This window comes from Myxine glutinosa, chromosome 8, assembly GCF_964187855.1.
Source record: "Myxine glutinosa chromosome 8, kmMyxGlut1.1, whole genome shotgun sequence".
NCBI classification, from domain to species: Eukaryota; Metazoa; Chordata; class Myxini; order Myxiniformes; family Myxinidae; genus Myxine; species Myxine glutinosa.
Genome location: NC_136268.1, coordinates 138,307,189 through 138,323,963, shown reverse-complemented (window position 1 = coordinate 138,323,963; position 16,775 = coordinate 138,307,189). Strand labels below are relative to the sequence as shown.

Genomic DNA, 16,775 nt, shown 5'->3' with positions numbered 1-16,775 from the left:
TTACGATGACACTGAAAAAAGTATTTTAATGATTTTTGCCACGCTGTATTTGATATCTCCATTAAGATCATTAATCGTGATTAATATTATAATATGATTTACAGATGCTTTCAAATGTTAAAAATGGCCCATTTCATGTGTGTCTGATCGATTTAATTTAAGGTTAAAAATTAAATTAATTGAGTTTGTATTAGATACAAGGTTAATGGTCAGTTCAAAAAAGTCCCTATACTTGACATTTGATCTAATGCTGTTACATTACTTGCGACTAGATTACAGAAGCAGAAATGAGTGAGTACGAGGTTTGTGTTGAATTTGAGAGAATTGACCACAATATACAATATTATGAATGATAAAATAATAAACTTTACAAACTCACCTGGAACAAGGTGAGCCACCCGGCATACAATTCGCATCTCATGTTGACACCAAACAAAGTGAGACGCGGTTGTGGGAGATTCTGGAAGAGCGTTTAAAGGGTGTGGTTTTCGTGAATGCAGGAATTGGGGTTTGTTCGACGCTTTCCCACGCTAACGCGTTCATTTATTTAAACAGTCTCGCCGGTAACGGCTTCTTTGTGCAGAGGAATTATATTGTATAATTACTGAGATACACTACATGTGCACAGGTAGGATGGTTCACAGGTAGCTCCCTTATACCTTTGCGCCTTCAAGCGTGGACTTCGATTTCCAATCCAAATGTAAATTATTGCATTGCTACATTGGACAGGCAGGGCGAATCCTAACCAATCCCGACTTGTCCATTGGATGGGCATGAAGTTGGGCCTCCTGTCTGCTGGCATTAGTTGATGGATGTTTAAGCCATGGTGTCTTTCACGAAGAGTAGGCGAGTTATCCCCAGCACCATGAACAAATTCCAAACTCCTGCCACCTTTAGTCGAATATTGACGTGTGTGTGCCAATTTTTGTGTGCATGACATCATATATATATATATATATATATATATATATATATATATATATATATATATATATATATATATATATATATATATATATATATATATGTATATATATATGTATATGTACATATATGTATATATACAGTGCCTATAGAAAGTCTACATCCCCTATCAAAATAAATTGCATCAAATCAGACTTTTCCCACCGTTATTTACATATCATAACCCACAACTTCCAAGTGAAAAACAATTTCTGAAAAGAGACACGGACTGCACAGGAGGCCTAGTTCCCACTCGAGGCAGTGCAGCATGTGGTTCCTGCGCAAGGACATGGGGGCCTGGATGATTCCTGATGAGGTTCAAGAGCAGCTTGGAGCTAAGTGCCCACAAAACTAACGCATTTACTTTCATTTATTTATCCCCTTTGTGTTGTATACGAGTCTGTATGGGGGCACTCCAATTAGGAATTTAGTTTTACCGTGCATTCTGTTGTTACCGGCATTCTTCAATAAAGCTGGTATTTTTGTACATTTTAATTCCGTATTGGTTTGAGTTAATTGATTATCCAGGTGCGAAGACGTCGGGTGGAAGCCGTCCAGGTAAGTTTGTCATCCTCTTTTTCCTCACATGTAAAGAATAACGTCATCATTGGATTGAACTCCTTGGAGTTAAAGCTCATTTGGTCATCCGTATCACCCTGTGCACTACAGTGCAGGCACATGACAACTGGTGTCAGGAGTTTGGGATTCGAACCTCGGACACTTGGCGTCTGAAGGTTGCGAGTTCGACACCCGCTGAGAGCAAATTGCGCTCAGCTTTCAGAATTCAAAATTTTTAACGATTGTCTCTCTCGTTGAGGGGGGAGGTGATCGTTGTACCGGGGTGTCCAAGTTTTATCGTCGATTCGTGTGGGAAGTGCGCAAACAGAGTGGCGTGAAATTTCAATTTTCTTTTCTGAGGTAAAATACGCACGAGTGGGAACCGCTTTGCCAGCACGTAATGGCGGACGTGAATGGCATGGCTGAGCGGGTGGAGGATCCCGAAGACTATGGAAGCGAGCCGGAGATAGAGGGATTAGAGGATAGGAGTGGAACTTCCCCGTCCCGAACATTAGCCCACCCCCCTCTCCTACAAAGGAGCCGGGAACAATGGGAATGGCCGTGATACCCGACCAGGCCTTAGTTCAATTAATTAGGAAAATGGAGGAAATGAATGCCCGGAGTGAACGATTGGCTGAACAATTAAGGGGAGATATGAGGGGATAAATGAGGGGATTGTGTGAACAATTAAGGGGAGATATGAAGGGAATAAGCGACAAAATTGATGGAATAGAGGGTAATATTAGGGAAATAAAAGAGGATGTTAATACAAATGGGAAACAGATGGGAGGAATGAGTGACAAAATTGATGGTTGGACAAGTGAATTAAAGGAAGAACAAAAGAATGAAAACGGGGCACAGGAGAAGCCATGGGCAACATAATTTGAATCAAAATGGGGGGAATTAACATTGGAAATGGAAGAGTGTGAAACCCAAGCTGATACACTTGGGGCACAGTAAACGGCATGTTTGGAGGTAAATAGGGAGTGTCTAGAGGTAAATGGGGAAACTCAAATTTAAATGGGGAATGTTTGGATGGAAAAGACCTGGCAGGTTGTCGGTCTGGTGTGGATGTTACAATGCAACAATAGGGAGAGGAATTGGGACTTTTGCAGCATCAAGGGGTAAAAAATATTGGAGGTCCGTGTAACGGAACCGGACCGGGTGTGTATAGAAAAATACCTGTTGGGGCCACAATTGGTTGGGGAAGAGATGAATGATTGGACACAGCGGCCGAGCATCTCAGACTATCATCAGGGAGGGGATTCATCGAGTTCAAGAAAGTCTGTGGGATGAGGTGAGTTGGTCCGCTGAATATCCCCAGGATGAGATACAAGTGACAGAGGGGACCCTCACCACAAACAACATTTGGGTACAAGAGGTCCGAAATTGGATACCCAGCAGGGGGGGAGGGTGATTTTACCCCGAGCTGGACTCGGACATGGAAGAGTCGGGAGATAGAGCCTTGAAAAAACTGGTCCCCATAGTGAATTTGGAACAGCTGCAGGGAGGGGCAGAGCAACCCGAAAAGGGGTCGTTACCTGCAGCTGTGGTTGGACACATGAGGCCAAAATTTCCAAAAGGAAAATTAAAATTACATTTAAATGGGAGATTGATTTGGCACAGCCTTGGAGGGCGTTGGTCCCCGGGCTGCGGAATTCGGACCAGGAGCGGTCATTGGGGTCGGCCTTGTACAAAAGTTGCCCCTTTCAAAATCAGTTTATGCCAGCTAGCTGGGGGGCTGTGCTGTGAGGTGGTCCACAGATATATGTAATATTTAATACTATTAAAAATCCATGCTCCACAAGGCTGCCCTTGTTCCTATGTTTATAAAGATCATAGGAACCAAATATGAGATCAATTGGAACTTATGTAGAGGTTGCTCAAAAAATAACATTTGTAATTTATCCTGTTTTTTTCAGATGGCAGAAACTCGCAGCTCTTCCACCGTTTGGTTGCTGGGCAAGTCTGAAAAGGAAATAATATGTGGGGACTACCAACCAAAGGACACACATTGCAGAAAATGGTGTACCATCACATACAAGAACACCATACAGTTTGTGAAAGTGCCAAACTTAATGTACAAGCTGTGTGTGCATATGGGAGATAGCACGAATTCCAGTGCAGAGAGTAGATTCCTGTGAGCGCCAACTTTTGAAGTTGTATGATGCCTACAAACTGGTAAAGAAAAATAGAACCAAGGCATTCGAAAACTATAGAGTGAAGGAGCAGATGTTCAAAGATGATCTTCAATCCCTCTTCGATATCTCACCAAATGATGCGCTTGAGAAAATGACGAATGAAGAAGACAAAGCATTCCTTATCATGCAGCGTGAGGATCCCTCAAGTTCACGTATGGGATCTGTGGACAACACTCTGGCAGTGAAGGAGAACAGAAAGCGTATCAGGCTTGAGAATGAAGATAAAAGAAAGAAGAAACATGCTGCTGAGACTCTAACAGCAATGCAATCTGTTCCATCAACATCGGCTGTGGGGTTGATGATGAGAATGGATTTTCTGATGGATGATTTATTTTTTCCGATAAATGATTTATTGTCAAATTAATACATGAATGTTTAATCTACTGTTTTCTTTTTAATCTTAATTTGACTATATGAATGAACAATGAACAATGAACAATTGAACATACATGTACATTGTACAATGGTACATTGTACATAATTATTTATTAGGTTACAAACAAACAACAACAATAACAATAATAAATAATTTGATTAATTGAAAATAGATAATGATCTATGAATTGATGTATGATGCTAAAAATTCTGTATCTTATTATTCATTAAAATTTGTCAACATTTTGAGCAACCTCTAAATATTGTCCAATCAAGCTCACATTTTCACCACAAATTACTTTCTTCAATAGGAATAGGGGCAGGCTTGTGGAGGAATGAACATCCAATCTTCAAATTATTGGACCACCCTACTGTGCTGGCAGGATTTGGACGTGGGGTAAGATGTCCCAAATATTCCTGCAGGAAGCACAAGATCTGCCAGAAACCCTCTGCTGTTGAAACTGCCAAAATCAAAACTCTCTGCTCACCTTCACTCTTTCATTCCTTTTTTTCCCACCTCTGGAACAAACTCCCACCCTCCTCCCTCCAGGTCTTAAAAACAGTTGTTCACCACCATCTCTCACCTTTCCTCATCCAAAACCTTGATCTTTTCTACCCCTGTTAATCCACCGTAAATTCACCTCCTTCAAATTATGATTTCTTTCCTCAAAGTCCTTATAGTGTCCATCTTGTTATCCCGTGTACCCCACCCCAGCCCTCTCCCTTCCACAGATCTCCCGATGTCCCTGTTCTCTACTGGTATTGTGTTTCCCTCTCTCTTGCCCTATTTGTTGGCTCCCCCCCTATAGTTTATTATATGTGTTAGCTCTTACACTAGGCTCGACTGAGTATATAAAAAAGTCACCATACGTCATCGCTGAGAGAGGAATACCAGATCACATGATCAGTGATTATTACTTGGATGAAAGTGACAAAAATCAACAACATAACATTTTCATCAAATGTATGACTTTATTGTTCAAACAATATCGCTTTTTTGTACAAACCAGAAATGATTTCAAAAATAAAACTGATATGACAATTATTACATGCACTTGTCCAAGTGAAGTGTATGATACCTGCATACTTGGGAAACTTGAATTGAATCCTTAACAAACCTCAGTTGTCCCTTCTTCAAATCACATTATTTCTAAGGATTCCATCAACGCCACCCTTAAATATCTCTGAGTCACAATGGATGTAAGGACAAAGACAGTTGGTATGAAAAAACAGTCCAGAGACCATAAATTAACATCAGTGAAGGTAAGATGGTATCTGATAAGATCAAGTGAAAATTTTAAAGTGCAATGAGTGCTTATATTCCATTGAAGGCTCGACTGCTGGAAAACATATTTTATAATCGTTAATGCAAAACGATCCCTTTCAGTAGGAATCATCTCCAGGTAAAGAGGTTCAGCAGTTGGTTGTTGGTGTGTAGTATTTTTAAAGTCCATTTGTGGAGCATAGCAGTGAATGACATGATGGCAGACATCTCCATCTGGATCTTGATCTGAAAAGTAGTTTCTCAATTTCAGGTACTGAAGGATGTCATATTATGAACACACTAATTATGTTAATTAATCATGTCAATATTTCAAGTTCTGCCATGAGCCTCGACATTGCATACCAAACTAGAACAATGTGACTGTGTCGCCAATATGCCTCCACATAGTCCCACAACGGGTCGATGCCATCACTCTGCATATGTATGGGTAGTGGATTACATTTGTGAAGTTTCGTGTTGATCGGATAAGGTTCGTTTTTCTATCCAAGATGGCTGCCAAACCATGTGACCTATGATGTCATAACTTTAATATTTCAATACAAATGGATCATATATCATGTGCATGCAATTTCAGATTTTTAGGATAAGGAATTCGATTAAAACATTTTGGCTGGTATACCATTGCCACTTCACCAATTATGTCATCTTTATCATGCTTTTGTTCCCCCATTGGGAGAACTTGACAATGTGGCAAGTTTCAAATTTTTCCATTCAGTGGTTTCCGAGAAATAATTATTTAATTATTTGCTTTTAATCCAAGATGGCTGCCATACCACGTAACATATGACGTCACAATTATCAGAAAAACATTCTGCATGGGTGTCAATCCTACCCTGAAAGTTTTGTCTCAATCGGACATGTGTGTGTATATATATATATATATATATATATATATATATATATATATATATATATACAGTCGCGTGAAAAAGTAAGTACACCCCATGTAAAATTTTGACTTTTTCAACATATTGCTATTTGATCTTCATTTCAACAATATTGATAGATAAAGGTGATATAATATAACAAATATCATGAAACATTTACATTTTGAAGTCCATTGTATAATTTAAATAAACATAAATGCAAATTTCGCATGTGCAAAAAGTAAGTACACCCTTGGCTCTAATAGGTGGTATTGCCCCCTTTGGCAGAAACAACCTCAAGTAGGCGTTTCTTATAACTGTCTACCAGTCTCTGACATCGACTGGGAGAAATTTTTGCCCACTCCTCCACGCAGAATTCTTTCAGCTGTGCGATGTTTGAGGGGTTTCTTGCATGCACAGCTCGTTTCAAATCCCCCCACAACATCTCGATGGGATTTAGATCCGTGCTTTGACTTGGCCATTCCAGAACCCTCCATTTCTTTCATTTCAGCCATTCCTTGGTGGATTTACTGGTATGTTTACGGTCATTGTCATGTTGCAAGGTCCACCTTCGGTTGAGCTTCAACTTGCCGACAGATGGCCTCACATTATCCTCAAACACCCTCTGGTACAATGAAGAATTCATAGTGGATTCTATGATGGTGAGCTGCCCAGGCCCTGATGCAGCAAAGCTGCCCCAAACCATAATATTTCCACCACCATGCTTTACAGTTGGTATCAGGTTCTTGTGGTCAAATGCTGTCTTTGGTTTTCACCAAACATGTCTTCTGGTTCTGTGGCCAAATAGCTCTACCTTTGACTCATCTGTCCAGAGCACATTGTTCCAGAAGTGCTAGTCTTTGCTGAGGTGTTCATTGGCAAACTTTAGTCTTGCCCTGATGTTCTTTCTGGACAGCAAAGGTTTCCTCCTGGCACACCTCCCATGTAGATCAAATTGGTGCAGCCTCTTTCTAATGGTAGACTCGTGCACTTTGACATCAACAGTGGCAAGAGCTACCTGTAGGTCCTGTGATGACATTCTGGGGTTCTTGGAGACTTCTTTCAGCATCTTGCGGCCTGCTCTCGGGCTGAACTTGCTGGGGCGGCCTGGCCTGAACAAGTTGGCAGTTGTTTGGAATCTTCTCCACTTGTAGATGATCTTCCGGACAGTCGAATGATTGATTTCAAATTGTTTGGAGATCTTTTTAAATCCCTTCCCAGACTCGTAGGCATCCATAACCTTCTTTCTGAAGGCCTCAGAGAGCTCTTTTGATCCAGGCATGGTGATGCCGCACACTTCAACAACAAAGAGCAAACCAAACGAAATGTCTGAGGTTTAAATAAGACAGGTTCCTCCAAGATCCTCTCTAATGATGTTCTAATCATTTACACCTGAGCTGGTGCACCTGATTCTAATTTTAGGTATTTGAAGTCGTGATAAATGTAGGGGTGTACTTACTTTTTCCACATGCGAAATTTGCATTTATGTTTATTTAAGTTATTCAATGGACTACAAAATGTAAATGTTTCATGATATTTGTTATATTATATCACCTTTATCTATCAATATTGTTAAAATGAAGATCAAATAGCTGTATGTTAAAATATGTTGAAAAAGTCAAAATTTTACAAGGGGTGTACTTACTTTTTCACGTGACTGTATATATATATATTGCATAAACTATCCTTTAACAAAAGGGCAATTACAGCAATCCTTCATTGATATCCCATAAGAAAAACTCATTTCTTGCCTTTAGATAAATGGAAACAAAACCAACAATAAACGACTACTGTCCATATTTTAATACACACAAGGTCCACATCCAGATCCGGCTCGTATAATTTTAAAAGTGATTCTTCACCATTGAGAGATTGGGCCTAAAACGATACATGGCACAATATCTTAAAATGTTATGGACGGATTTGAACTAATCTTGGTGGACAGGTTGTGTGTGTTACAAGGATGAATTGATTCGATTTTGATGAATATCAGAATGCAGATCTGGATCAGAGAATTAAAAAAAAATCTTAATTCACAATTGAGTGGTAGGGTCAAAAACAATATATGCAATGATATCGCAAAATATTACGGACAGATTATAACAAAACTAGGTGGACGAGTTGGTTAGGCAACAAAAACAAGCCAATTAGATTTTGGTTCAGGTCCGGAACCAGATATGGCCTATCAGTGGGATACAAAACGTACTCTGTTTAGACTGCCAGAGGTATGCAATCTACCAAGTGTCATTCTAGTTCTCAGTTTGTTCTCATAGTTACTCTGCCCTCAGGGTATGAATATTTTTCCAAGTCCTCCTAAACGAAAGGTTTTTGAAATTGACAATATGACGATTTGTGTTCTACAGCGTTCAAATACATAATTCAATTGAAATAGAATAAAGATTGTGAAGGTCGTATCAAAAAAATTCCGTAAGTTTACCGCTGTTGACACAGTGTCTATTACACCACCCAATCTAACACGTTACATTAGTTATCCAAGCCTGTTGTTTGTGTCCTTTATGACGTCCTTAAAAACAGTGTTTCCTGTTTGGAATGATTTTCAATTTTGCTTGTTTGCAAGACAGGCAGAGAGAGAGAGTAAAAACATGATCTCACCCCTCTGTGATCATGTGTAATCAGGACAAATTCAGAGCCAAATTACGGCTAAACTTCAGGTTTGTATTTTCCGATTTATGTTTTCCCTCGCCCGAGGAAAGGGTATTGCATTTGAGTCCGTTTGTCTGTTTGTTTGTCTGTTTGTTTGTTACTTGCCGGAAAAGATTCCGGCAAGCATGTTGATTGGTTTGTTACTTGCCGGAAAAGATTCCGGCAACTATGTTGATCGGTTGGTTTGTCTGTCTGTCTGTCTGTCTGTTTGTCTGTTTGTCTGTCTGTGCGCAGCACTACGTCTACACCGTTGCACATAGAATCGCCAAACTTCACACACATATTTGTCTTGCCCTGGAATAGACTGTGCCCAATTGATGACGTCATTGCTCATGTGGTTCAGCCGCCATCTGGGAAAAACCGAAAAACTTTGCACCTCTATATCTCCGAAAGTGCTGAATAGAAAAAATTGAGACATGGCTCATTGTAAAGAACTCTCGATGGGGAATAAAATATGTTAATGATGATGTCATAGGTGCGTCCATTATGACGTCATAATTCGACAAGTACAAAACTTCATCCGATCAAGATGAAATTTCTTGAGCATAATCTAGGAATAATAGTTTAGATAATGATGACAAAATAGATGATAGTAAACAAATAATGATGAGATCATCGGTCACGTGGTTCGGCCGCCATATTTTTGCCAAAATGGCCAATAAAAAAAAGTATATTCTGGCAAGTCCTCGGTCTCTGACCAATTTTTCATCTGTCTGTTTGTCTGTCTGTCTGTTTGTCTGTCTGTCTGTCCGTCTGTCCGTCTGTCCGTCTGTCTGTGCGCAGCACAACATCTACACCGTTGCACGTAGAATTGCCAAACTTTACACACATATTTATCCTGCCCTAGAATAGACTGTGCCCAATTTTTAACTCTCTCGGCCAAAGGCCTCCATTATGACATCATAATTCGACAAGTACAAAACTTCATCCGATCAAGATGAAATTTCTTGAGCATCATCAAGGAATAAATTAGTTTAGAAAACAAATAATGATGACGTCATCGGTCACGTGGTTCAGCGGCGATCTTGGAAAAACCAAAAAACTTGCTCCAAAATGGCCCATAAAAAAAGTACATTCCAGCAAGTCCTCGGTTTCTGACCAATTTTTCATTTGTTTGTCTGTCTGTCTGTTTACCCGCACAGAATAAATATGATTTTCTCTGCAACTGTTGGTCCGATTGACATGAAATTTTCACCATAGGTGCAACTGTACCTGTAGAATTTTCTAATGATAATTATGACATCATAGGTCACGTGGTTCGGTCGCCATCTTGGAAAAACTTTGCACCTCTATATCTCCGAAAGCGCTGAATAGAAAAATTTGAAACATGGCTCATTGTAAAGAACTATCCATGGGGAATAAAATATGTTAATGATGATGTAATAGGTGGCTCCATTATGACATCATAATTTGACAAGTACAAAACTTCATCCGATCAAGATGAAATTTATTGAGCATAATCTAGGAATAAATTAGTGGAGAGAAAAAATAATGATGACGTCATCCGTCACGTGCTTAGGTCGCCATATTTGTTTTAACACAAAAGTCTTAAAAACCACTGAAAATATATCCTGGCGAGGGTTTGCAATCTCTGACTGCTCTTTCTTGTTTGATTTGTGTTCAAAATGTAACATTCAATTAAAATTAAATTGCTCCTCGATCATAGACTGAAGTTTGTAGATGGACAGAAAGATATAAGTGAACCAGTTGCTTAACCCCACTTTTCACTTTGCATGCGCAGGGTAATTATAAACCATTTGTTCAACACAAGTCACTATGTCTGGTGCACCATAATGATGTAATTAAAAGAGACTCTTTCAATAATTGTCTTAGGCACTTTAGTACTAACAAGTGGCCAGGTTATTAAGGCAGGGCTCGGATAAATTTTCTGTCATAATTTTTATATAATTATTTCAAATGTACTACTAGCAGAGAGGCCACACATGACTGAACTCGGTACATACCTGCAGGAGCAGATGACTCCGACGATGACCAGAACCAACAACAAGCCAACGGCAAGTGTTGTAAATGTTGCGATGAGGGTGGTCCGCGTTTGCTCATGACCTACTGGTGGTTCCAACTCATTATGGTGGCAACGCTCACCCACATAACCTGACACACATCTGCAACCACATATGACACAGTATATTAGTCACAACACCCAAAGAGTTTGCCAACAATATTTAATGGCTCAATGAGCCAAAGATATCACTTTCAGTAATTAAAACTGCAGTATACGCGAATCAAACAAGAGGGAGAATTGCTTTGCAATACGTGTCCCCTTCCAGTCCCAATGAATGTTCTGGTTTCAAGCAAAAAGGGCATAACTGTGAAAAATTGGCGAAACACCCCAAAACTCAAACTTACTCTGTAACTTATGATAATAAACCATGTATCAAGTTTCAATTGCATATATTAAAGGGTATGGAAAAAGTCCAGAAAACCACAGGTGGGACAGACACATGGACAGACGGAAGGACAGACAGACGGAGAGCAAACGTATTGTCCCCTCTGGGTAGGGGACTAATAACGAGGTGGCCGAGCAGTGTGTATAAATTAAATGTGAGCTTCAGAACTATATCTGTTTACTCGGCGTACAGACTGTGTCTGTGCTCTGTCCCCTAAATATTCCTGCAGGTCGCACAAGATCTGTCAGCAACCCTCTTCTGGTGAAATTGCCAAAATCAAGACTCTGCCCACCTTCACTCTTTCATTCCTCTTTACTCCCACCTCTGAAACAAACTCCCTCATTCTTTTCAATCCCACTCCTCCCACCAGGTCTTTAAAACAGCTGTTCTCCACCATCTCTTATCTTCCCCCATCCAAAACCTTAATCTTTTCTATCCCAGTTAAAACACCCCAGGGCCCAGATCCACCTCTTTCAATCTCCAACTTCTTTCCTGAAATTCCTAGTAGTGTTAATTTGATGTATATCTATATCGTGTATCTCTCCTTCCTCCCCCAGTCCTCTCCCTTCCACAGATCCAACGATGTCCCTGTTCTCTACTGTTGTTGTGCTTGTGTGCTTCCCTCTCTCCCCCTCTTGTCTCCCGCACCCTTCATTGTATGTTGTATGTGTCTGTGTATGTTTTCATGTTTAATCTGTCAGCTCTTACACGAGCCTCGATTCTGTATGCAAAAAAAATTAATTATATCTTAAATATATATATATATATATACTATATAAGAGAGAGTTGGTCTGTGTGTGTGTGTGTGTGTGTGTGTGTGTGTGTGTGTGTGTGTGTCTGTCTGTCTGTCTGTCTGTCTGTCTGTCTGTCTGTCGGTCTGTGTGTCGCCATTTTTCTCAGAGATGGCTGAACGGATCTTCGTCAAACTTTCAGAGGTTCATCAGTGAGTGCCTGGGAGTGTTTTCGGCAAAAAAACAAAAATTATGAAAAAAAACAAGTTCGTTTTCTTGGATTTCACTCAATATCGCACGACAGTGCCTAAATCGCTCGATAGTGCCTAAGCCTTTTTAAATTAATGACAGTTATATACAAGTACACATTCGCAAAATAAATTCGCAATTCACCAGACCATTGAACACAAATAAATCAAACAATTGCGGAAGTGTACGAAGTTGGTAGTAAGGCTTCTTCTTCTTCTTCTTCTTTATCGGCATCACACTCAACTCAGAAACGTGATGAACGCCACATTCACCAGCATATATTCAATGAAAAGGTGATGAACCCCCTTCCTCTCCTGCCTCCCTTCCCCCCTGCCCCCCATTGCCCCCTCCTCTCCTCCCCCCCCTCCCCCCAAAATACAAATACAACTTTGTCTGGCTTCAAATCTCCCAAAGGTAAAGAATCACTTAAAAAGTTCTTGTAGCCGGATCGGAATCCGGATCTTCACCAAAATCTAGTCATTTCATCCTTGTCACATACACTACATCTCGGCCAAATTTCGTCCAAATCCGTCCACAACTTTTAAAGATTATTTTGTTCACAAACGGACAGACAAACAGACAGACAGGGGTGAAAACATAACCTCCATCCACCTTCGGTGGCGGAGGTAACTAGAACGACACTCGGTGGAGAGCGTACCTCTGCCAACCTGCACAGTTTACGTTTTGTATCCACCTGATAGGCCGTATCTGGATTCTGACCTGAACCAAAATCGAATTGGCTTGTTATTGGTGCCTAACCAACTCATCCACCAAGTTTTGTCATAATCCATGTACAACTTTTTCAAATATCATGTTATTTATAGTTTTTAGGCCTTCTTCTTCTGTGTCTAGGAATAAGCAATTAACAATTCTTCACCTTCGGGTTGGGGTTAAGTTAGGTTAGGGTTGGGGTTAAGCAATTCTTCACCTTCAATGGTGAAGAATCATTTAAAGATTTAAAAAAAACTCTCGTATCTGGATCCGGATTTGAGTTTTTACCAAAATCGACTCTATTCGACCTTGTCACACACCCAACCTGTCCACCAAGTTTCGTCCAAATCCGTCCATAACCTTTTGAGATATCCTGCTCAAAGACAGACAGAGACACTAACAAACAGACAGACAAATAGACAGACAGGGGTGAAAACATATCCTCTGTCCAACTTCAGTAGCGGAGGTGAATATATTATCTTTAGAAAGTCTTAAGTCAGCTATCAAGTAAATTATAATATATGTTTACTGTGGTATTTAAAATATTTAATGAAATAGGGGCAGATTTGGCTGATCATTCTTCTGTCATAGCCACGCCCCGTGATTCCTACCTGTGACAGGTTGAGCTAAATTATACAGCTAACCCCATCAAATAATTTGGCTTCCAAGCAAAGTATTTGCTAGAACAACATCATGAGATCATCAACGTCCACAACCATCTTCACATTCTCATCCAAAATTGGACAAGCTCTGCGATACAGCGCCCCCTGCTGGTACAATAGTTTAAGGAAAATGTTGGCACGTGCGCACGGGTGTGCTGACCTTACCTGCACATAGGTTTGCTGATATACTGCACCCACTGGCACTGCCCGCCATTCAGACAGAAATGGCGCAGAGCCTCGGGACATTCGACCAAGTGGCCAGCGGCCTTGCGTGTGCAACCTGTGCATCCGATATCATCGTCCTGCTCTTCATTGGCCGAAGACCTCGGGATTTCATCGCTCCGCGTATTATTACAGGGCAAGCAATTGGTGGGATTTGGTCTTGTAGGGGTTATGGTTTCTTCCTCTTGTGTTGATGAGGTGGATGAAGAGTCGCTTGTGGAGATTGTGAAATCTTCAATACACACACAATTAGAAAACAACAACATCCAATTAACTTTGCAGCTATCTGTACAATGCATACAGTATTTGACATGTATTCAATTATGACTTTAATCTGTTGGTTGCATCATTACTAATGTTTGGCTTTTCTGCTGATCATAATCATTTTAAAAGGCACGACAGGGGCTCAAACTCAGGACCCTAAGATTGGTTCACGAGTTATCAAGTGACCACTATATTCGTCATGTATGTGCGTCTGTCTGTGTGTGTGTGTGTGTCTGTCTGTCCGCAGCATAACTACCTGATGATATCATCCGATTTTGATGAAACTTTGGTGGGAGGTTGATATCATGATCTAGTTGTGTCCGGCCTACAGTGGGTGTATTGCGCCCATTGTGGGCGGAGCCACGCCCGAAAAAGATGTCTTTTTAGGGGGTAATCGAGTTCAAGCTACATCTTCTCCGAGGGGGTTGGTGGAATCTGACAGGGGTTTCGGTATTTGGTTAGGCCAATGTCATGTGCCTAGCCCCACGGAGCTCGATTTTTCATTTTCGCCCCAAGGTCACAAGGTCACGAAATTTAGAAAAGTCGGTTTTTGATGGTTTTAATACATTGTTCGCTTCCTGATAGGGTGGAATGTCATACATGATCTTATATTATCACATACATCATGAAATACAAGTTTTCCAACAAATTTCAATCTACGACCTTTGACCTTTGAAGGTCACAAAGGTCAAATTTTCAAAGTTGTCGGAATCAAACCGAATTTTCGGTATTGTGTGGCTAACTAACCTCATAACTGATTATACATTATTTTCTATCTCATTTCAAGATCAGTAACCTTCGTTTTGACATTTCAAGGTCACAAAGGTCAAATTTTCAAAGTTGTCGGAATCGAACCTAATTTTCGAAATCGAACCGAAGAATACCACTCGCTCGTGAACCATCGTCGTCTCCTGACTTGTTATTATTATTATTATTATTATTATTATTACTATTATTATTATTATTTTTTTGGTATAAAGAGTCGAGGCTCATGTAAGAGCTAACACATTAAACACGAAAACATGCACGGACACATAAAACATACAATGAAGGCAGCGGAAGACAAGAGGGGAGAGAGAGGGGGAAGCACACAAGCACAATAACAGTAGAGAACACCTCGGGATTTCCCGCCATTCAGACAGTAGCGGAGGTGAATTTGATATCATGGTCATGATATCATGATCATGAAGAGGGTGTGGTGGAAGCACACAAGCACAATAACAGTAGAGAACAAGGACATCGGTAGATCTGTGGAGGGAGAGGGCTGTGGGTGGGGGAGTACACGACATCGACATGAAATCCATTTTGTTTGATTATTGAATTGACAAATGCATTCATCAGTAATACAACACCAACTGCAAAATTGCACCACTAAGAAGTGACCAGTAAGGTTAAAGCTTTCAATTGGTAAAACAGACAATCAGTGAGACAGTTCACTATGATAACCCTTGAACCAAATTCTCATAAGAGTAGGCAAAGCATGCTCGTCAAGTTATTTATTTAATCCCTGACAATTATATTGTATAGTGATCACACTGTAATAACAAGCAGAGCTACATTCAAAGTACACCGCCCCCATACCAAATAAATAAACAACATATCCAGCACGTGACATTGCTGGGTCGCGAGGGCGATGCTGCTGTGCAGCACTGGAGAAAATAAATAATAATAAATAAATCGATAATAATTAAGTAATTAATCAATAAATAAAAAATACCATTGTTGCTAAAGCACTTGTTCACTAGTGTTCCCAAATTTCAGCTTCTTAAGGGAAAGGGTGGCTGTGAAAACAAACAAACAAACAAAACAAAAACGGACAAACAAACAAACTGAGTGAAAACTGAGTACACCCTTTCAGCATGCGTCATCACCGGGTGCCCTCGGCACCCAGTGATGACATCGTGCAGTACCTGTAGATGTAATAAAGAGGAGTGGTGTACAATATATATATATATGTACAGTAACTATATTGTATGCTCATCATCATCATCATCATCATCATCGGGTCGATCTCGATCGGACAATTTGGTAGTAGATCGGACAATTGTACGCTGATGTATTGCATAGTGATCACACTGTAATAATACATCGATGTTACTGTACTGTACATACTGTATATGTACCTGTGTGGGCAGACTGTTGAAACTTCATGTCGGGAATGGTTTCCTGGATTGTAGGACTAGTTGCAGTGGATGGGGAACCAGGAGAGTCATTGACCACAAGCAGTCTGGTCAATGCCAAAGCTTGCTCAAGGTTGTCTGTTGGGAAATCTGCACCAATAAAAGTGTCGGATTGAAAATGTAGCTTTGTGCCTCAAAAATAAATTTACCTGCTATGGATTGTATTCATACGCAGTACAGCACTGCGCATTATTTTAATATTTCTCGAAGCTGGAAAGTAAGGCCAAATGAGTCTCAAAATCAAATGTACAAGGAAATAATCATGATAATTATGGAAATAATTCTGATAACATTTGTAATAATGTTAATGATGGAGGTGCCATAAACAGAGAGAGATATATATAGAAAGATAGATAGATAGATAGATAGATAGATAGACAGAGATATAGAGACACAGACACATGGAAACGTGGAGACATAGAGAGATGATTACCGA

At 40.2% G+C, this 16,775-nt stretch overlaps 1 protein-coding gene across 1 annotated transcript in view; it reads right to left on the bottom strand.

Moving 5' to 3' along the window:
- Positions 1–5,046: 5,046 nt before the first annotated feature.
- The window catches only part of LOC137432939 (pro-epidermal growth factor), a 129,822-nt gene continuing 118,093 nt past the window's right edge, over positions 5,047–16,775 (bottom strand). The window contains exons 11-14 of the mRNA XM_078783750.1: positions 16,283–16,429; positions 13,839–14,127; positions 10,877–11,035; positions 5,047–5,607 (exon numbers count right to left, since the gene is read on the bottom strand). Coding sequence (XP_078639876.1) covers positions 5,541–5,607; positions 10,877–11,035; positions 13,839–14,127; positions 16,283–16,429 — 662 coding nt within the window. The 3' untranslated portion in view covers positions 5,047–5,540. The remainder of the gene's footprint in view (positions 5,608–10,876; positions 11,036–13,838; positions 14,128–16,282; positions 16,430–16,775) is intronic.